Below are 23,678 nucleotides of genomic sequence, written 5' to 3'. Positions count from 1 at the left end.
GAAAAAATTACCCCTTTCGTAGAGCTTAGAATACACCAGGACCTTACAGTCTGTAGCTAGATAAAGATGTGCATTGGATGTTACAGTTTAAAAACAACACTTTATATAATCATTGTTTGGCCTGTAGTTCTGATGCAACAATAACAAGTTCTAACATTTTCCTTCCTTTTTATTAATTGTAAAAATTAATACTCTCTGAGAATAGATTAAGAAGTGAACGGATGGTTCAATTAATTTCAAACTATTCCTCAGCCAATAGGAAGGCACGTGATGTGCAACAGAAGGGAATTCCACATTCCCATTTCAGGACATTTTAAAATTAGCACTGCTTCACTAATTCACAAGCCCTTTACCAGTTAAGTATAAAGGAACCTGGCCTGCAGATGCCATGAAATGTTTCAATTTACTTTTTATTGATTTAATTAAAGTATCGGTTTACCGCAGTGGATTTCCCTTGGTTTGGGTTAAATACATGAAGCGAGACTGTTTCCCAGTATGATTTAAGGAAAACGGGTTTCCTGCCAAAGTCATTATCTTTTTTTTTTTTGACAGTGTCCTTTTTTAGATCTTTTGTTTGAAGCGGATCTGGTCCAGCTCACAGGTCCTCAGACTCCGGTTCCCGGTCGCTTTTCCGTCGAGGTGGCAGACCCACCTTGGGTTTGGAGGATCACATATCGGGTCACCTAGAGGTTGAGGAACATCTTTCTTCTGTGGGGATCCTGTGTCATATTAGGGAATGGGGTGGATGTTCTATCTAAAAGGGGGTCCGTCTTTGGATTTTATGAGCTCCACATCTGGACGTTGAGCACGGTTACTGGGGATACTGGGAAGGTCTCTGAGTGACAGGGGTTGGGAGGAGGGCGTGGCGTGGGGGGGTTGAGGTGTCTCAGATGTCCTACTGTGCTGCTGCGAAGGCAGAGCAATCTGGCCGCAGCCTGTGAAATACACCCTTGGATCCTGGCTTGTTCCAGCTACTGGATACAACTAGCTGTTGCTTGAGGAGATACCAGCTCTACACTTAGTCATAGCGTGTGCTTCAGGGCGACATGGATCTCACCGGCCTTTATCTACTGACAACCACATTGCTGTTCATTCTACAGCAGGAAGGTAAAACACCATCATCTCTTTATTTATCACGCTGTGATTCTGAAATGGTTTTACTTTCTACAGCTTTCATTATTTTCCGTTACATATGGATGAAGAAGTAACAAGCTTTACTGAAAAGAGTTAATAAATGGATTTATTCTGTTTCTTATATATTTTATGTGAATTCATAAAATATGTATCTTCTTGTCGGTCGATCTAAATCCTTGTTCCTTCTTGAGGCCTTTTGACTTTGTATTAAAATCTTTCGTTAATTTGAATATTACAGAATCTACAACAGGTTTAAGTTTTTCAGTTAAACAGAATTTCTGCCTTTAAATGGAACAGAACAGTTCCTTAAAAAGTTGGGCATTAAATGTCACATAAAGGTCCACAGCTATTCGTTGTTTTAGTGAATATTCTTGATGTCGTTTTAGTCTTATTTGCGGACACAGTGTTGCGACGTCAAAATTTAGCATTAAAAGTCGTTAGCAAATATACATCTGAAAATGCATAACGTAAATATGTAAAGATCCTTTTGTGACATACGCCTCATGGACCTGAAGTTTTATACTAAATATAACTATTTTGCTCAAGAATCCATGAGATTTAATTTAATGTTCCAGCCCTGGCAATCAATATTGCATGTATCTCACTGGACTTTGTATTGCTCAGCTGCATTTATTTGTTTGTTTGTTTATTTATTTCATATTTTTTGCAAATCTCAAGCTATGTATCACAATGACCCAGGTTCGAGTCTCCGCTTGGGTCACATGTGTGTGGAGTTTGCATGTTCTCCCCATGTCGTCGTGGGGTTTCCTCCGGTTACTCCGGTTTCCCCCCACAGTCAAAAAAACATGCTGAGGCTAATTGGACTTGCTAAATTGCCCCTGGAATGCATGTGTGAGTGAATGATGTGTGCGTGTGCCCTGCGATGGGCTGGCCCCCCATCCTGGGTTGTTCCCTGCCTCGTGCCCATTGCTTCCGGGATAGGCTCCGGACCCCCCGCGACCCAGTAGGACAAGCGGTTTGGAAAATGGATGGATGGATGGATGTATCACAATGAAACAAACACACAGCAATGGGATGTAATGAATCAGAAGTGCCGTTTCCTTCTCCCTAAGAGCTACATAAGTCTATTGTGAGTGAGATCCCTGCTTATGCCTGAGGCAAAGACCTACCGAGGAGGAGAGACAAAGGTCAGTTGAGACCATCTCAGCACAGAAAAGTGGTGTAGACATCACATAAAAAACGTTTATGAAATGGTGAGATTGTGTGAAGAGGCGCTCAGGAATAGCCTCGCAATGACATATTCAGTGATGCAGATGTACTTTAAAATGTAACTGGATTATTTTTATTACAGTTAGATGCATTAGGTAATGCAGTATATATGTACCACCTGTTATGACTGATGGGATGATTGGCGTTTTGGAACAAAAAGAGGTTTTATTGAATGATATTGAGTGAACAAAGGTTGGAAATAAACGGGATCACGAGGGATCTAAACAGGGGGAACTGGGACGAGGTCAGGCACAGGCAATAAGAAGGTACAACATCAATAACTGGACTGACGAACACCGGACGAACAGGTACTTATATACATAGACTGCTTATGGGCAACAGGCATCCATGCGATACAGGAGGGTCAGGTGTACGTGGCAGGCAGGATGTGACAGCACCCACATGTTTTGGCACAAAAAACTGTATCAGAGAACCAGCATTGGTTTCACATGCTGAACTAACGTGCGCGGGATTAAGTGCTCACGTGCTGTACGTGTGAAGTTTGTCTCAGTCGTTAGAGAGTTGTCTCGGTAGAATGTGTCGTTTTAGTGGCCAGACATCTGATATTTGTAAGATTTTAAAGTTTCTCGTTAATTTTTTTCCCAAGCGAGAGGAAAAAATGTCGAGGCCTTTCTGCTGGAGGAAGAAGGACTGATGTGGTAGCGTATCTCCAGACACCCAGAGAGACGGCATGTTCTGGTTCTCAGTTAGCTGTAGCTCATGGCTGATTTACTGAAAGTTCTGCTCAGATTCCCAGTGGTCCGTGCTGCTCTCTCAGGCATGAGTCTGCGTCCTTGCTAAAGTGTTTCGTATATCTGGTATGTGTAGATGGGTGGCTCTCAAAGCTGCGATGTAGCCCCTAGGTCGTCTGCTAGCTGGAGATGTTCTGAACCTCTCTTACAGATGTCATTTCTGCTTGTTTTGATCCTACGCTGCAGGGGAATGTCATTTGTTTTTGGAGGGTGGGCAGTCAAATTCAAACAGATTTCTGGAGAGTTATAAAAGAATGGACAAGGAGGGGAAAAACGTCAGATAAAAACGTATGGAGCAGCCTTGATAGCAGTGACTCAAGTCTTTAAATTTCAGAGTTTATGTATTTATGTGGATTAGTGTCTCTGCCAATAAAGGTCTCCTTAAAAGGTTCCGAGGTGTAATAAAACAGAGGAGCTTCACAGGGGAGTACTCGACAGGAGAACTCTGATTTCCTGACTCACGTCATTGCATATTGTGCCGGCCCCCAGAGGCATCCCAAGGCCTCGCTGTGGAGTTTGGTGAGATGCAGTGCAGAATTGATTTGTTTTCATTCACAGCAGTAAAAGAAAGCACAGGGAAAGCTGCCCTCCTGCCTTACTGGGTTCCAGATGGCTACACCAGCAGCAGGCACCCAACTATCACTGCGCTGTTAAAACTGACTTTTGCCTTCCATAGTAAAATTCGCCAGAATCACAATCCTGATTGATTTGTGGATAATAGATAAAAACAGTTGTGCCCTAATACAGCAATTGAACTGATTTAATTTCAGTCATTGCGTATACATTTATCCTTTAAGTAGCTTTTAATTTATCCAGCAAAATATATATTAAATGATAAAATAACAGGATTAGCATTAGCAATGGAGGATGGTGTGAGGAATATCAGACCTTTAGTAATGCAGGGAAGCTCCTGCAGAAACCTCATGAAGACCAGAACTTCTTCCAGTGAAAGATATTAGATTTCAGCTTCAGAATGAAATAAAACTGAGCTTAAATAAACCTATATAGCTGCATATATTGCACATATACAGTAGCAATATTATTAAGTCATTAAGAACCCAGAGACGATGGTGACTTAATGTCCATAAAGATCGTACTGTTCTAAAATTTACTTAAACTGCTTCAGCGGTTCACCATTTTACTATAAAGCAAGATTAGGTGTGTAAATTGCTTTTTGTATTTAGTTAATTAATAATACACCCATAAAGGTGAGAAAAAGAAATTACCTGCATTATGTAATTCAAATATATTGGCAAACTTCTCCAGACATAATACTATTGCATCTCCTGTAATCCTATTGGATATTTGTAATAGATATAATGCTATGGTATTTCCTGTAGTCCTTTTGGATATTTTGTAGTGGATATAATACTATGGGATTTCCTGTAATCCTATTGGATATTTTGTAGCAGATATAATACTATTGCATCTCCTGTAATCCTGTTGGATATTTTGTAGTGGATATAATGCTATAGGATTTCCTGTAATCCTATTGGATATTTTGTAGTAGATATAATGGTATGGTATTTCTTGTAATCCTATTGTATATTTTGAACTTTCGCTATAAATTACAGATTTGCTTGCAATTGGCAAATTGGGACGAGCTCTTTGGTTTTGGCGGTAATTGGTTCAACTTCTCCCATAGCCAGTTCGGTGTCCATCACTGGCCCACTTCCTGCTGCAGACAGGAGCCAGAAGACTCGCACTCCGTCTGGACCTCCTCACCGGGTCAAGCGCTGCTCCTGCGAGAACCTCAAAGACATGGAGTGTGTCTACTTCTGCCACATCGGAATAGTGTGGGTCAACACACCAGGGTGAGTCCAAGGGTCCCCCCAGTCATGGATACAAGTGTTAGGGATTCTCTGACATCGGGATGCTTTAGTCAAGAGGAGGGGCTAGGAATCTGCGAGCAAGTGCTCTTGATTTAGATCATTATCAACATTCTGTCAAATTTTTACTTTGTACCATGTAACAACAAAGTATCATTGTGAACGACTTTTGGCATTTTATGTGACACAGGCTGAAAAAAATTCAGGCTCGCACTCAATAAACTAAATAAATATTTTTTAAAAGCCTAACGAGTGTAAGAAAAGCTGGGGGTTAACAGTGCAACCAAGAAACTATGTTTGACTCAGTTTTTGTTTTTCTTACTTCACTCGTATAGCATAGTTATTAATGCAGCACAGCTACAAGTGTTTACAGGAAAGAGAGAAAACACTTTGTTTTATAAGTAAACGTTAGCTGTGCAATTCGCTACATTCACTGCACAAGACTTATTAGAGGCAGCTTTGCTCAATTATCCAGCTCTCAGCTAGTTTAAGAAAATGTTTCATTACCTTTTCTTAATCTCTTTTTCCCTGAAAGTGCCGTCATACCTGTCCTGAACGTTACCTTGTTTAATTCTGTCTAACCTTACGTCATCGGCCGGGGACTGACCTCTCCAGGAAAACACTCACACGTACAAATCCGCATCCGTTGGTTGTTATTAACATGCTCCGAAGTTAACTCCAATATAAGAGTCACTCATTATGTCTCAATAAAACCCTGAGATAAACTGTATATTTATCTGGGTTTCCAATAAATTCTTCTACGCACATTAAAATGTAACTGTTTATTCACTGCGTGTTTTAAAAGAAAAACGAATTGGTTTTGATACTGGTGATTAACGGCTGTGTGCTGTTGTGTAAACTTAAAATGGAGTTTCCAACATTCCCTGAAAAATAACCCGAAAGCTAAAGTAATATGCATGCCATTATTTTTATATGGGGGAGGGAAACCCGAGTACCAGGAGGAAACCCCATGGTGACACGGGGAGAACATGCGAACTCCACACACACGGAGTCACGGCAGAGACTCAGAAGTGTGAGGCAACAGTGCTAAGCGCTTTGGACGATGGATGTTTGGACGATGAAATTTAAAGACTTGAGTCACTGCTATCAACCATGGGTGTTGTAAAGACAGTCTTCTCCTTATCCTGGAGATAAACTTCCACCTGCCAGTAGCCAAAGCCGTGGTATGGAATGTAATATAAAATTATCATCCCATTTATCACAGATGAGCAACATCAAGTAAATATAATCTGCCTTCATTTATGTACCAGAAATTAGACTCCAAGCCTGTGGGCACTTTAGCATTTATGTAGACTAGTAGCCTAATGGCAATTTATAAAGACCCAATCAAGTCTAATCCACTAATGGAAGGTTGGACAGACAGTTAACATGCACATTAGGTTCCCTGATATGGGCCCGTCTGCATCTGAGATTGGGCTCATTAGTCTGACCGCAGGCATGTGCCAACCACTTGGGTCTGTGCTATGCTGGGTCTGTGTCACTGAAGAATGAGGAAGTTGTCACCAAAGAGCTGGATTGGTGAAGGACCTGGTCCTTAAGTTGTTTAGCTAAGATTAGCATTGTATCTGTAGATGATTTTAATTGTTTGTGAAGAAGCTTTGTCATTAGTTCAGTAGACTTTGGACATTATTGGTATAATTTACGTTGATATATTATTTTATCGTTATACTTCATTGTTTGTGATAGTTAAAGTGTGATATATAGTATTTATTTCAATCCTTTTATTCATATGACTTTGATTTGTTTTTGAAAGAGTGTCCTGCAATAAAACAGTGACGAGTAATAGCAAGAATTTAAAAATTCACACCTATTCAATTCACCTCATTTCATGAGACGCCATCTGACCACAAAAGAAAAAAAGAAAAGAAAAAGATTGAAATAGGAACAAAAACCACACAGCTGTTGCCAAAGTGCTTTAGGGACCGAAAAATTTAAGCATCACTTCCACCATGATCTTAATACATAACTCACTAATATCAACCCACCCATCCATATTAACATATAGCAATAATCAGCAAATAATAAGATTAAACTCCATAAACAACAACCACTAAGGAATGTCTAAAAGGAGATGATTAAATCAAATCTGACTATTTTAAATGATCATGGAAAAAAAATGAGAACTGTTAAGTTTTTTGCATTTAAATTATAACCGTACTATTACAGTACGATGGCGTTTACAGAATCGTGAAATGCTAGCCGCATGCAGTACTATATGGAATAAAAATGCAATAAAACAGGAAAAATTCTCAAAGGTTTCGCAGTTCTTTGGAGCACGTTTATTGGAGAATGCTTTTTGTCTTGCAAAATGACTTCCTGTCATCAGCAGGAAGCCGGATCTCACTGCCAGTCCCGTTTAGGTGGCGTGCAGTGAATTGACCCCATTCCCTTCACCAGTGCATGACCAGCTCATTCTGTTTGTCTCTCCCTCTCTCTCGCTTTCTCTGGCCGTGCTTACAGACAGGTGGTGCCATACGGGGTGGGTCTGTACCCGGTCCGGCTGAGGAGAGACACGGGTCGGTGCTTCTGTACGGGTGGTGGTGACACCGAATGCCTTCACTTCTGTGCTACACGACGTCTCCAGAGAGAGTGGGTGGCCTATTTAAAAAATTCAAAAATTCCTCCTTTTGCAATTAAACGTCTGACTGCTGCTGGCTGAAGCTGAACCGAGTGACAGTCAGCTGCTGAATCCTCACCCCTCCCTCCCCAGAGATGAGACACATTTATAGAGATTTACACTTTCGTCCCCCTGTAGGTAAATACAAGATCACAGCATAGCAAAGCGCAATTACTGTTTCAGCTCACACCGCGTTGATTGTTGTCATCGCCTTTGAAAAATCCACAGAGGACTCAGATGTGTCTAAATACCAGCCCTTCTGCAGGGTCACAAAGGACGTTAACTTTCTCCTGGCTTCCAGTGCGCATGTGTCTCAGTACACATCCTCAATTGTCTCGTAAACCTTGCTGATTATCACATTCTAAAATATATTTTTAGGGGACATAATCCAAATGGTTAAAAAGGCAGATCCACCATGTTCTTGTGGCAATTACAGTGTGCGTGGTACTAAAACCGTTGCTATTTCCAGTTCACATAAAAGAAAATACATTTGGACTATTTGAAGAAAGTCCAGATCTTTCCTTATCAGCGTTCACTCTCAGTGACTGATATACTGCTGGTATATCTAGTGTGGCAGGTGACAGCGCTGATAGTCAGTGTCTGGACAGGCCAGCAGTAAAATATATGGAGAGGGATTAACCTCTTAAAGTGAATGAAGTGTGAAAGCTAGTGCTTAATCCCTACTGTAACAGACAGGTTGTTTTCTCAAACCGGCCCTTAATTCTTCTGAGAAGCTACCTCTTACGCCGCCAGAGTTCCTGAATCTCTGGCCACCATCAATTATGAATTAATTAGCATTTAGCAGTTAAGGTAACCCACATTCTGCTTTCTCGTACGAGTTTTGGTCGTATCTTTTCACTCCGGATCCTTAACAGCTGCAGGATTTGCAGGCTCTTTCATAACTACCAGGAGATATTGCCGAAGTGCACAACTGTGGTAGCAATTACCTTGCAGGTAGAATGATATGCTACTCACGACATCCCTCCAGCGCTAGATCTCAAACTCATACTATTATCTCATCTGATACATATACTTTGCTCTTTATTACAGACGAGAGGAAAACATTGGCTCATCTCCCAAAGGACGCAATGTTGCTAAGTCAAGAGAAAAGTTTGACACCGTCCCCTTGAGCAATGGGCAGAGACCTAAAGTTTCTGTTCAGAAGACATGAGAGTCCATGGAGGATGGTGAGGAGGTCTCACTCACAGGAGCTGCCTGATCCACCATTGAACTGGGAAGGAGGCCATGCATTGGATGTGTAGATATTTATGGCAATAATGGGCTGTATATTTTTTGTCATATATGATTACAAATATTTGTAAATACAGGAACTTCTTGTGATTTAAATATTTTTACTAGGCAGGGTTCATAAAATATTTTTATTTGTATTTTCGCTATTCCAATCTCTAGCTGATCTCACAAATGTTATTTTCATATCTTTTGTACAAAACGCACAATGGACTGGATCTAAAAGAAAGAAAGCGTGAAATATCTCACTGCAATCTGGAGGCTCCGCCCCCGGATTCAGCTGAAATGTGTTTTATTAGCACTGCATATTTACAGGCTTTTTGCATTCGTTGAGTCAGTTGCTAAATGCACTTTAAACATTTTAGACATTCAAGATCTCGCAACTGCATTTCAAATCACAGATGCAAAATAAACTTTGAATTTAACCCCCCTAAAATTTCCAGCCAAAAGTTTAATTGGACTCAGGAGGACTTATTCTCTTTTTCTCCGGTAGGGGGTCTATATGTTTAGGAGTGCGGCAGTTTCAGTGGTGCTCAGAAAAGGAAAAAAAAAATAGAAAGGACAGAAAAAAGTGGAAGACGGACTAGATGGTGGAGCTGCCAAGCAAGCAGTTGGTTTAATTTTACTTTTTGTTAAGTTAAGAGTAATTTAAAAAAAATTTAAATAAATTAGTTATCATTAGTTTTTGGGTTCTGTCCAAGGATTTTAGTTTCCTTTAGGAGAAATTTTCGCTGAGTTTTGTGGGATTGAGTTAAGAAAGAGAAACGTTTACGGTGCTATTGCGGGAAGCAAAGGGAGGGAAAAAAACAGGATAAGTGCTCTTTTTAAGGCATCAAAAGCAACTTGACAAGCAGAGGTCCAAAAAATACTAGCCTTTTTTTTTGCGTCCCGAGCCTTGCAGTATGCTGTTCAGTGGCTCAGACACCTTAGAGAACCCCAGGACAAACTGCCGATAATAACCCACAAACCCCAGAAAGGAATGCACCTCCCTCACAGTTGTGGGAATGGGCCTCTCCACTACTGCTGCAGTCTTCCCCGAGTCCACCGCCACTCCCTGTTAACTCACTATATGGCCCAAGTACCTCACCTCCCGTTGGAACAACTTACATTTCTGCGGATGTAACTTCAAGCCATGGTGCCCCAAATGCTCAAAAACCTGTTCAAGGTGCTGCAGATGTGTATCAGAATCAGCTGAATAAACAATGACATTATCCAAATAAATCAACAGGAAGTCATTCACCTGCCCCCCGAAACACCTCTGCATCAGGTGCTGGAAGGTAACAGGTGCATTACAAAGACCAAACGGCATCCGTTCCCACTGCTAGAGACCCATGGGTGTTGTAAAGACAGTCTTCTCCTTATCCTGGAGATAAACTTCCACCTGCCAGTAGCCACTGGCTAAGTCCAACATAGAGTATCACATCGCCCTCTTCATCCCTGCCAAGGATTCTTCAATGCGAGGGAGAGGGAAGGCATCCTTATGTGTGACCGCATTGAGCTTGCGGTAATCCACGCAAAAACGCCAACGACCGTCCTTCTTCCTCACAAGGACTACTGAGGCTGCCCAAGGACTAGAACTCTCAGTCAACACCCCACTGGCTAACATTCCCTACAGTAGAGTACGTAGCTCTAAATACAAACTTGGGGGAAATGGCTGGTTACGCTCCCGCACTGGAGGGGCATCACTTGTTGGAATAGAATGCAACACAGCACTAGTCTTCCTTCCCCATAATCTTCCTCATGGGCCGCAAAGATGTGGGTCCATCTATGAAGCAGATTCGTCAACTGCTTCTGTTGATCCCCAGTCAGCCCCTCTCCTTGCAGGGACAAAGCTGGATGGTCCCCTGTCTGTTCCACACTGACCGGCCGAATGTCCACTTCTACCTCCCGCTCCCCTTTATACTGGAGGACCAGCTGCTTCTGGCTTTGCACGTCAACAGGATCTATCTGAACAACCCGGGCCAAGGGCTTATGGGAAGGCAGTTTGACTGGATAAGGATAAGGATTACAGACTCGGAGGGGCAGCTTGCAAGCACGCATCTGAGCAACAACTCGACTTACCCGCCATTCCTTAGCCTCCCCACCCTGGTCCTCCACCATCACACAGCAATCAAGGTGTCCAGAAGAATGGGAAACACGAACCTAGACCAAAGTCTCTGTCAAGGGTGCCAATGAAATCGAGTCCTGTTGCTGGAGCTGCGCTGTCCCTTGGAAATCCACCGAAGACCGGGATGCCTGCATCCGACGGCACACCTGGAAGGCCTTCTCCCATGCCTCCCTCGCTCTTCTTGAGATAGTTGACTTAAAGGCAGCCAGACCTGGATGTCCATTTTGGAAGAGCTCTTCCCAACAGTGGTTAATCGCGTTCATCCCCAAGATCCCATAATGCGACTGCAAACAGTCATCTTCCACATTCACCACCCCCTAGGCAGGCACATTGATTTCCCCTCACCTGAAACTCCAATATTGCATAACCCACATAAGGTAACTTAAGCCCATTAGCAGCCTTTAATGATAGCCATGTAATCCCTTCCACCCCATGAACCTCCTCTCGACACAACCTTCCCTCTCGATCAACCTGCTGCCTACAGGTGAAGAACCGGGCACGGAGCTGTCATCATAGAGGCCCTCCAGCACCTCAAAAATCTTAATTGGGGAATCCCAATCAGGCAAGGGAAGCAATAACACTTCCCATCTTGCCTCACCTTGAAGAGCACTTAGCACAAAATCCACCTGTTATGGTTGGGTGAGGCTCTGGACTCTAAGGAAAATTTCAATTTGGGTACGCCAGTCATTGAAGCATAAATTTCCCTCCTTATCACTAAATTTAGGCATCACCACAACAGTACCGGTGCCTACCACGCTACCACCTTGTATCGTCTCGTCTGTCATATTGCCCGTGCTAAGGGAGGATCCTGCCGACTGCATCAAAAATATGTTGTGTTACCCGTGATCCCACCCACTAACTAACCTCCTCCTGAGCCTCAGGTAATACGACAGGACAAGCAGAACAGTACATAAAAACACAAAACCAGATCCACTCCTAAGCCAACCTCAATCCATACGACCGCATGTCCAGCTGCTGGCTAACCAGCAAAAGTCAGTACCGCAGAAAGCCAATACCAGCGTTCCTCCACTATGGCAATGGGGTCATCAGCGTCCTATGTCGTCTTCAGGGGAAGCCGGAAGACAGAAGACCGAAGATCCCATCTTTCTGAGGTCCCAATCAATGCCCAACTGCAGGCTCTGTGTACCGTGGCTTGAACTTCACTTGGGATTTGCAATACAACCAGGACTTTGCCGGAACGGTGGTGCTTGGAAACACAGATGACCGCGACGTCGTTCCCCCGACCGGCCACTGGCACCTCATCTTCCACTGGCAGGACACGGCAACCGCCTGTCCGATCTCCAAAACCTCCGCCTCCGAGGGTAGCAGCACACCCACAGCCTTGTCCACATGCTTATTCCTCCACAGCCGCTCACGAGCACTTGTCCACCAGTCTCATCCCACGCCCCGTGTGCGGTCGGGTCCTTTCCGTTTTCCTCTCGACCCCACCTTGTTTATAATAAAGCACAGCCTATCCCTGCCCGGCACCCAGTACTAATCTATAAATTAGCAATCAGAATATCCTTCGTGCAGGAAAGTGCACCCTGCCAGCTTAAGTCCCTCGATATCCCTAAATCAACACGACAAAAGAACATACTCATCACAGATTATTTTACGAAGTACACCGTAGCTGTCACAACACCAGATCAAAAAGCGGAAACGGTTGCCAATTATTATGGAATAATTTCCTTGTCCATTATGGATTTCCAGAATGGTTGCATCGCGACCAGAGCTAGGATTTTGAATCCAGATTGGTAAAGACTGTGTAGTCTCCTTGGGATCAAAAAGACAAGGACAACTCCCAATCATCCACGTGGAAATCCAGTGGAGAGGTTTAATATGACTCTCATCAGTATTCTGGACAACACTGCAAGAGGACAAAATGAGGTGGAAGGACTTTGTGCAACCATTAGTATATGCCTATAATTGCACGAAGCACGACGCAACTTCGTTTTCTCCATATCAGCTCATGTTTGGGAGGCAGCCAAACCTTCCAATTAACTTTGCTTTTGGTCTTAATTTTGAGGAGAGAAAGAAGCAGTCCCACTTGAAGTATGTGAGGAATCTGAAGGAATGCCTTGCAGAAAGCTACAAAATAGCTGCTGAGCATAGCTCAAGAAGTGCTTTTCAAAATAAACGCTATTTTGACAAAAAAGTCAGGGAATCCAAGCTTGAGGCTGGAGATCGTGGCAAGCATAAATTAGCTAATAAATGGAGTAAGATAATTTACCGGGTAGTGAAACAGGTAAAAGATCTTCCAGTTTATGTACCGCTGATGGTCCAGAAAGTCTATTTTAATTCAATATGGTTCTTGAGGAGCTGCAAGGGAGCAAAAACATGGACTGTTTGGGGGGTACGTGAGGATCAGATTGGGAAACGCTGCACTATAGCCATGTATAGGAGAGGTGGGATCTTTGCAGTGGCGATTGGGTGACAGAGAATAGCTGGAGCTTGCAGGTTATTGGCTGGGAGACAGATTGTGTTCTTGGGCTGTGGCCAGTGGACAGTAGCCCAACAAAGCAAACACCCACAAGGTTAAATAGGCCACCCACTCTCTCTGGAGGAATAGTTACTAACTGTATCCAGTTTAATATATCTAATACATTTTGTCAGACAGAAGGAACATAACTTGTGGATTGTTAGAGTATTTTTTGTGTCTGTGCTGTATGACTTGTTATTTTGTGCCATGGTTACCTAGTTTTTTTCATGTAAATTCAACATATCCCATACAGAGAAAGCATGATAAATCGAGTCACTAATGCACTATTTAATTAGTGCAAGGTTCACTGCAGGTTCAATAAAATCAAAATGGTTTCTAATTGCGCTATTATCCGTGAGTTATATGTGCTGTTGTATTTTTCAGTATCTAATTTCATGCTAAGGAGAAGAGACATTATCACATTGCTGAGATGAAAGCATTTCTGTAGTAGAAAGGTATTTAATTCATCTCCCAGTGAGTTTGTGTGGGAGGTCAACGAAAAACAATTTAGGCTGCTTCGCTGACGTAAGGACCATGGGTAAGGGGCAGTGCGCCGACTTCCTTTGCAATCATAATTATCTTCCTTTCCCAAGTATGATATTGAGAGTGGAACAAGGGACCTGTCGAAGATGACAAGCCCACAGGGGGGCGAATAGGCTGGCAACAACAGCATGCTATTCTATACACAAGTACACAGGATCAGTCCTGCATCTCCATCTCTCTAGACGTCCTGAATTAACAGAAATCAAGTCATATTAATGTGAAACATCCTTTGTTATTATAAAGAGCATCTTGTTTTAAGCAGTCAGTTTAGAAAAGCCCACACATTCTTCTGGATACTCTTGTGTTCTCCAGTCCAAAGACATGCAGTTAGGGAACCGGCGTTTTGAAATTGTCCGTTTTGCTCTGTTTCTGTTAAATGCTGCTTAAGAGGAAATCTAAGGTAATTCTATGGTTTACTTTGAGGGCACCTCGTAGGAAGACTTCAAGCTACTCTTGAAGACTGATACACACACAATCCTTTTGTGTATTGTGTTTGATTTATTTGATGGATAAATATATTTAATTACCATGTATGAATATGGCATGTGGTATTTCTTTAATGTAACATTCAGGGTTCTATCTATGTTCTGTTGGGTTCTCTCTCTCTCTCTCCTCTGCGTTGTTCTATTCTCTGACAGTCACATACATCAACCAGCATCAGTAGTTTTCAGAAGTACAGGCGGATCCACTGAATAATATCCTGTGCAAAAGCACAGGTTCCGGTGGCTTTGTGGCTGGTTATTTTTCACTTATTGTCTCCTCAGCAGCGAAAGCTGAGGTGGAACGAAGCCAAGAGTTTCTCTCAGGTAACCGAGCTTGTTTGCTTCTTGGATTCCTGCCACTTTCAATCTCCTGCACACAGCTTTGTGCTGCTGGCTGGCGCCAAGATCGAAGAAGGCTTTGCAGGCCTAAACAAGACAGAAAGAATCCTGCCGCGTTTGGTATACGATCTAGGGGAGTCTCACACATGCAATTAAATGATTTCTTCCTTGCAGTTTTACTTGACTTGTAGTGTAACGTGTGAAGTTTAATGTAGTTTTCTTGGTTTCTTAAACGTGGACTTACAGCAACAATGACAAATTCTCCCTAAGGATAAGAAAATGCAGTGACGCCTTACAAATAGTACGCTACAAGTTATTTCTGTCTTGACACATTTATTAGCATAATAAATACTGCTGAAGTGCTGCAAATTCACAGAATGAAATAGAAAATAGAACAAATCAAAACTAGGCCTGCTTTTTGCTCTTGTTAGCTTTCTTCTATTTGCATAATTTATTCCTTAAGGTATCCATCCATCCATCCTTCCATCCATTTTCCTTTGCCACTTATCCAGAGTACTGTACCACCCAATCTTGGAAGTATGTGATAAGGGACTCCTTACATGGGATACCAGCCCATTGCAGGGCACATACACACATACAGATTCATTAGTATTTCTATCATTTTGCAGACGGTCCGTCCTTTTCTAAGGGAAAAACCCTAATCTCGACAATGACAACCTTAACCCCTACCCAGCCCCAACCTTAACCATACGTAACCAAACAAAACCTAAGGTGTCTGACATTTATAGTTTTTTGATGTCAATTACAGATTTTCGTACAATTTAGTTACCTTTTGTGGGGAGTAAATAAATGGTCCCTACAACGTCAAAGTAATAGGTTTGCATCACACTCTGGGGACATTTGGTCCCCACAATGTAATGTATATCTAAGCCCTCCCACACACACACACAGTTTCACACTATGGGCAATACAAAAACAGAAGGTCAAAGGTAACATTTGAAATGCCAACTATCAGATTAAGTAATATTCACATGACAAACTGTCCCTTAAGTCAAAAACACTAATCAGTCGCATAGTTCACCTGTGGTCTTCAGTGTGCACCAAACACACTGTAACTAAGTGCATTAATATTTCTAAATCAGACGTTATGACCTTCAATATTCAATATTATCAGGAATGTAATATATATGTATTGAAACGAAACATCTAGTCTTCTTGATGCCGTCAGATGTTTTGATCCCACAAATCCTAAACGACAATGGGATGTGTTTAGTGGCCTCGTGTCATGCCGGCAAATTAAAGATAAGTTGAATTTCAGCTCAGTAAACCAAGACATGCAGCAAACTAATTTTGTTGGAAATTTTCCTGGATATTACATCATAACCTTAATCCAGAAGCTATACAAGCCACACTTTCAGAAGCAGCCTGGTGTTAATGTTCTGTTTGCATTCATTTCCTGTTTTATGACTCTTGGCGTAGTTTGCTAATCCTATTTTGTTCATCTCAGCCATTAAACTCTTTTAAAGTCCTTTATGGTTATTGTTCACCTAAAAATTGCTTCCCTTGCTGGTGTCTACCTTAGTGGCTGCCCAGTTTCAACAGAGACAGCACTTCAGCATTTCTGAAGTATATTCAGAATACTTCAGTATTTTCTGCCTTTCTCCTAAACTCTGTTTTTATGCTTGACTTGTGCTAAAGCTCCTTTGTTGTCGTGTTTGAATCTTTACTTCAGTTTTGAATCTAACCCTCCATCCTGCATTCTTGGAGTTTGCGTGTCCCCCTCCTGTGTTGTGCAGGATTCCTGTGGGTGCTCTGGCTTGCTCCAACAGTAGATTTTTTTAATGCATCACTCTTGATTTCCTTCTGACAGACAAACATTAGATGAATAAATACGTTATTTTGCTAAAAGGGCGAACTAAATCCCTACTTAGTTGTTTGAACTTTAGTGATGTTGAAGCAAGGCTGTGATATATTGAGAAAATTATAAACATCTGTGTAGGGTTGGGCACCTTCACTGTTATACGAATAAAACCTACACACAACCTGGCATCCATGGTACAAACCCTGGGAAGTAATCTGATATATGAAAGTGAATACGAAAGTTCAAACAAGGAGACCTAATGACTGCAAGCACATCCAATCACATCGGTCCAGGTTTTATATAAAGAGTAAGTCTCACCCACCTCTTTGCTGTTACAGCTACTTGGTTCCCCCGCCTCCTCCCCTCCACCACCTTCGGCTCCCCGTCTTGGTCCGGGGTTGGCTCCTATGCCTCCTCCCCTCCACCACCTTCGGCTCCCCGTCTTGGTCCGGGGTTGGCTCCTTCGCCTCCTCCCCTCCACCACCTTCGGTTTCCCGTCTTGGTCCGGGGTTGGCTCCTATGCCTCCTCCCCTCCACCACCTTCGGCTCCCCGTCTTGGTCCGGGGTTGGCTCCATCGTCTCCTCCCCTCCACCACCTTCGGCTTCCCGTCTTGGTCCGGGGTTGGCTCCTTCGCCTCCTCCCCTCCACCACCTTCGGTTTCCCGTCTTGGTCCGGGGTTGGCTCCTATGCCTCCTCCCCTCCACCACCTTCGGCTCCCCGTCTTGGTCCGGGGTTGGCTCCTTCGCCTCCTCCCCTCCACCACCTTCGGCTTCCCGTCTTGGTCCGGGGTTGGCTCCTTCGCCTCCTCCCCTCCACCACCTTCGGCTCCCCGTCTTGGTCTGGGGTTGGCTCCTTCGCCTCCTCCCCTCCACCACCTTCGGCTTCCCGTCTTGGTCCGGGGTTGGCTCCATCGTCTCCTCCCCTCCACCACCTTCGGCTTCCCGTCTTGGTCCGGGGTTGGCTCCTATGCCTCCTCCCCTCCACCACCTTCGGCTCCCCGTCTTGGTCCGGGGTTGGCTCCTTCGCCTCCTCCCCTCCACCACCTTCGGCTCCCCGTCTTGGTCCGGGGTTGGCTCCTATGCCTCCTCCCCTCCACCACCTTCGGCTCCCCGTTTTGGTCCGGGGTTGGCTCCTTCGCCTCCTCCCCTCCACCACCTTCGGCTTCCCGTCTTGGTCCGGGGTTGGCTCCTTCGCCTCCTCCCCTCCACCACCTTCGGCTTCCCGTCTTGGTCCGGGGTTGGCTGCTTCTCCTCCTCCCCTCCACCACCTTCGGCTCCCTGTCTTGGTCCGGGGTTGGCTCCTTCGCCTCCTCCCCTCCACCACCTTCGGCTCCCCGTCTTGGTCCGGGGTTGGCTCCTTCGCCTCCTCCCCTCCACCACCTTCGGTTTCCCGTCTTGGTCCGGGGTTGGCTCCTTCGCCTCCTCCCCTCCACCACCTTCGGCTCCCCGTCTTGGTCCGGGGTTGGCTCCTTCGCCTCCTCCCCTCCACCACCTTCGGCTTCCCGTCTTGGTCCAGGGTTGGCTCCTTCGCCTCCTCTCCTCCACCACCTTTGGCTCCCCGTCTTGGTCTGGGGTCGGCTGCTTCAATGGGACCAACGACCAAGAGACTGGCTTTGCCAAATTACTGTACACATACTCATTTAAATTGTTTAATCAAATAAACACTCATGTCGAAACTATCTATTGAGGCTTCCTTGGTTGAACTATTAATGCTGTAATTCATTGTCAGCATATAGACAAGAATTTAATAGAATTTAGTGATTCAGGACTGCGAGACGGAAAAAGTGACATATTTCGAAATATACACCCATGATAACAGCAAGGTTATTGACCTTGGTTTGCTTATTTAAAAGCTGTGTAATTAGCTTCCCAGTCAAATCTGGAACTGGAATTAGCTTCCCTGGACATCTGGAAGAGCACATGCTTGCATAAGTCTCCCTGAGGATGGAACCATATTCTTCATTTCCTCGACAGATAGAGGCTGGACCTTCAAAGGATGACCAGTACCAACATCAAGGGTAAACTGCGATTCCCACCATTTATTGTAGCACACTGAAACAAATTCATCGTAGCATGTCGAAGAAACATGTGGCGGACTCTTTGAAAAGCTTCAAAGTCACATGATTTCAGCCTCGGAAAATGAACGTGTGAGGCCTCCGATTACAATTTGCTTTTCGATAAAATAAAATCTCTGATTAAAAAATTTAGATGAATAGGTCCGGTTCCTTCTAAGCTAGCAAATAAACAACGGAGTTTCCTTGTAATGCAGTGAATTTATCAGCTAATTAACATCTCTCTGGTGTGCCATAAAACACGCGGTCCTCCTCCGAGATTTCAGAATACCGTGACGCTCAGATGAACGGCACATGCAGGAAATGCTCCTCGGAAGCCGCGTTGGTCTAGCCACCAAACCCAAAAATGGCTAATTAAGCAGTTAGCCCTGTCGGCTCCGTAATGGCTCTGATACAGGATGTTTTTTCGGATATAGATACTTTGTTGATTTTCTGCTTACTGCTTCCTGCATGTGTGAAAAATCTGTTCTTTCTTTTTTTTTTTTTTCGGGAAAACACCGTCTCCTCCAAAGCCAGTAAAAGACTGTGGGAATGGATTCCGGATAATTGTCGAGGGCTCCCTCATGTTGCCGTGAGTGGGAGGTGACACGGCGGAGCGTTGAAAATGTGTCTCAGCCAGTGCTGTGGCATGAAACGAGAGGGCGATCACGGTTAAGATGAATGGGAATGTAAGAATAGCTGCGAAAAAACTAGCTGCTTGGCAGGCATGCGACAGAAAGCCGCGAAAGAGACAAAAGAGCTTGCGGAGCGCCCATCAGCGGCTTCGACTGCATCTGGTTATTTTTAACCGCCACAAAGCCCCCTAATTTCACCTTAACTTCTGTGAGACTGTCTCCAGTGTGGATGTTTATGTGTCCTGGGGAACGTTTACCTCACAGGAAGGGATTTGCAGTAAACCTCTGGAAGGCATTTTGCGGTGCTTTCATTTACCAACAGAAGACGTGATAAACGCCCCACCCCTGCTTTTTGGTTGGTGAGGGAAAATAACCCAGATCTGCGTTCCCACACCACCCTGGTCAAAACCTTTTGGGTCCTAATATAGTGCAATAAAAAAGATTTATAAACAGTCTTCACATAAGTGAATAATAAGCCACGTTCGCAAACCACTGGCTGTTCTTTTGGCATAGAATTACAGTTTATAAAGTGATTTGGCGACAACTGTGAATTCTGTTAATTTATATTAATACACAACACATAAAAGCGCAACGTAAGAATAATGCAATAGTAAAGAATGCAATTTCACAAAATGAATGTGTCTTATAGATACTCTAACAATAACAAAGTCGTAAAACCTGCACTCTAGCTATGTCACAAATATGGTCTAACGAAAAAGTAAAAATGCCAACTCGGCAAAACTTTGCTCACCCACTGGTGCTGAGAGGGCTGCTTTGCACCAGTGCCACAGGCACGTGTGAGACACAGATGTTATCAGAATCAAAAAGTGTTGATCTTCCCTCTGGGAATGCCTACTTTTGAGGCTTGACGCAAATCTGGAAATAATAAAAGCACGGTTCTGCTGGTTTTCGGCGCTTGTGGAGGGAACAGAGTCCAAAAAGGCAAAGAAAAAGCAGAGTGACCTGAGGAGGACGAGGGGTTTTCAGAGTTTGGGCACAATTCTGCAAATAAAGGAAAAGGTGAATATACTGCACCTCCAACAGTGGGGGGAAGGGGGGGGGTTTACTGCTTGTAGTTCAAATCCAGGAAAACCCTCAGCTAATATGGGTCACTTTACTCTGCTTAAAAAAACAGAAACAAGACCTGGACAGCAGCTATGAAATAACTAAGGTAATTTATTCCCAGGTGCAAAATGACATCTAGTTTTTTTGGCCCTTTGTGGCAGTGTTTGCTCACTCTTGTGAGCAATCTTCGTTTTGGCTGGTAATGAAACTCCCAAAGAGGTAAATGGAGATTGAGTATCCTCTGAGACACAGGGCTGTAGTACTTGAGTCTCAAGACATTTTTCTATTGTCTGGGGCTTTTTGGTATTTGCCCTCGGGTTTGTCCAAAACTTGCCCATTGGTCCCACCAGATATTCTAGATGGTCTGCCTTTAAGATTTTTTTATCTCAAGTAAGTCCTCCTTGAAGACAAAATCATAGAGACGTTGACATTGGCTGGCTGATGTCCAATCATGTGCCTGCCAGAACCCTCCAATGATACTCCAATGTATTCATGTTCATCTTACAGTGCCGTAACACTGCACTCGTTTTTTGATCATAATGAATAATAGTGCAAAATGATCTTAAAACAGACGATATACTCTGCCTCAGGTATCATACTAAAATTATAAACAGGTAAGTAGAGTCTCAAAGAGGATTCTTTTTTGTGTCTCGGTCTTGACTGTCTCTCATTTGGACTCAGTCTTGACTTGGACGTGAACGTTGGACTTTGGTCTTGAATCAGTTTTGACTGGTCCTGGTCTTGGATTCAAGAAAGGTGGTCTAGACTACAGCTCTGCTGAATCCTTCCTGGATTAACTTCCCCGTTATATTGAAAAGCCATGTTTGATTTTTTTGAGTTTTTCATGTTTTGCTTCTTACGCAACCCGTGCCTCATTAATATCTGAATACGCTCATTTTGGAGAAATGGAAAAATAAGTGATCTAATAAAAAAAATGTGTCGGAATGACACAGACCAGCAATTCAAAGGTCCCTATAATTCTACCCCCTGCATGTGCCATTTTAGGCACTAAACCTGTGATGTCTATCTTAAGGAGGAGACAGTGGAGCCGTCGCTAATATCTGCAAGCGCACATGACTCAGTATAGCACACATTATTGTCAGTAATAAATGAAGTAATTCCACAAAGTGCTGAGTATGACATCACCCTTGGCTTGATAGCTAAATGTATGCCAAAGGTCTTTTGGTATTGCAGGATTTATAGGCAATGCTGTTCACTTCCTCCATTTAGGAGAAAATCTCGTGAGAATGACTCGTGTAGTCCACTTTGTCTTAATTCTAAACAAATTTAGGGGTTCAGTGTGTAAATATTTATGATTTGTTAGGTCTGATTAATCGTGATTTATCACAGAAAACTGTGTGATTCACGGCCATACAGTACAAACACACACACTCACAACCATGCAAAAGTTTGGAGTCACTTAGGAATTTCCCATGGAATGGCCTTCATTTCTCAGAACAAGAGTAGGTGGGTGAGATTGAAAAGGACATTATTTCTGCTCATTTTACTGTAGGACTTCAATCGAATCCACAGCTGCTGATGCTCCAGATACTCAACTGATCTAAAGAAGGTCAGTTTTATCGCTCCTTTGATCAGCATAACAGATTTCAACTGTACTAACATCATTTCAAAAGGGATTTCCAATGATCCAATTTCCCTTTTAAAATGATAAAGTTGGATTAGCAAACGCAACGTACCACTGAAACACAGGACGAATTGTTGCCGATGATGGGCCCCTGTACATCAGTGTGGACGTCACCGGCATCCGAACCCTGGCACCGTCCTCTCTGATGCTACCCTTGGCTCTTGGTGTTCCTAATTTCCCCATCAAACTCCCATTCTCCCGCATTCCGTGGTTTGCCTCTTTCTTGTCAGCTTCCGTTAACATTCGCATTATTGAAGTAACTTAATCCGCTAACTCCAAAGTTTATCAAAGCTAACTTTTCGGTTAGCTGTGCCCACTACTACCTATTGCTAAATTGTATTTTTTGTTCTGTGCAAAGTACACTTGGTATTCATATAAACAGCTTTAAACATTTCTTTTGGCATGTAAGACATGTAAAGCATGTAAAACATGTTAGGCGTGTGAAACATGTAAGCCATAACTGGTCTAAAGAACCAACCAATCATTATTCAAATAATATGAAAGATATTGAAAGCAATATACAGTGTGTGTATATATATATATATATATATATATATATATATATATATATATATATATATATATATATATATATATTAATCAGCAGTTCTCCTAGTAGTACTTGGAGATATTCAGATGAGAACATTATTCTGTTTTTTAGGCTATTGGTTGTGCAGTTTTCTCCTGTGTGTGTAAAATCTATCATCGCCACACAGAAGACAGATGGGACACTGAGATGGTTCCTGTGACTGAGCCGAAATGCCAGCACTGGGCTTTGCTGCAGCTCCAAAATGCTGGTGTGAGGCGGCAGCAGGATTCCTGCCCGTGAACTGTGGTGGCACCAAAAAGCCTCACGCAGACTCAGGAGAGAGCGGCCGTCTCCTTGCACAGCTGCGCGGGATGTGTACCAAATGACGTGTGATTCCTGGCAGGGGAGGGAAAATAAACAACAACGTCTAACCGCACTGTCGTCCTGTTCAGTGAAGAAGAGCTTTTGGAGCGACGTGGAACTGTCTGAGGGTCCTGGAGGACCAGGCTGGGCGCTCTGGTCAGAACCAGAGAGAGAGAAGCTGTCAACTGGGCTGGGAATCAGAGGAGAAAGCAACAAGGAACGAGAAGAAACTCAAGAGCAGTGTGGTGCAAACCTGTCATACCTCCTGCAATTGAATTTAGAAAATGTTACCAGACATACATTTTCTAGTTTTGTATGGATTTACCACTCTATTCAAGACAGGCCTTGAATTTTCTAAACGTATTTTCTATACTTATTTGGGAATCTGGATTAGCCGCATATTCAGGCACTGTATGCTATGACTGCTGGGTCATTTAACATAATCCATCATTGATCTGGTATGTTCCAGAAACCCATGGTGATCTGTCACATATAAATTGTCTCCTGCTGGATTTCAAAGAACAAACATGCATGTTCGTGAAACCTGGTTGTTCTTAAAAAAAAAAAAATGACACACGTGACCTTTGACTTCATCATTTTTACCCTGCTGTGGTCATCAGTTGGCTCTTGTCTATGTCTGATCATTTGTGCAAATATAAACGCTTCTTGATGACACTGCTGATTTACACCTTTGTGTTTGCAATCTTCACTCGAGACTCACTGCTTTCTGTATTCCGCAATGCTGCATTCATGCAAAGTGACAAACTGAGACACACTAAAAGAAGCA

At 43.3% G+C, this 23,678-nt stretch overlaps 1 protein-coding gene across 1 annotated transcript; it reads left to right on the top strand.

The window, feature by feature from the left end:
* Window positions 1–941: 941 nt before the first annotated feature.
* si:ch211-202p1.5 (uncharacterized protein LOC103909337 homolog) lies at window positions 942–11,362 on the top strand. The gene is made up of 4 exons (XM_048986605.1): window positions 942–1,107; window positions 4,762–4,930; window positions 7,427–7,555; window positions 8,634–11,362. The coding sequence occupies exons 1-4, from the start codon at window positions 1,047–1,049 to the stop codon at window positions 8,752–8,754; spliced, it is 480 nt and encodes a 159-aa protein (XP_048842562.1). The 5' UTR covers window positions 942–1,046; the 3' UTR covers window positions 8,755–11,362.
* Window positions 11,363–23,678: the final 12,316 nt, after the last annotated feature.

This window comes from Brienomyrus brachyistius, chromosome 19 (assembly GCF_023856365.1).
Source record: "Brienomyrus brachyistius isolate T26 chromosome 19, BBRACH_0.4, whole genome shotgun sequence".
Taxonomy (NCBI): domain Eukaryota; kingdom Metazoa; phylum Chordata; class Actinopteri; order Osteoglossiformes; family Mormyridae; genus Brienomyrus; species Brienomyrus brachyistius.
Note: the sequence above shows the minus strand (reverse complement) of the source record. Positions and strands in the feature narration are given on the sequence as shown.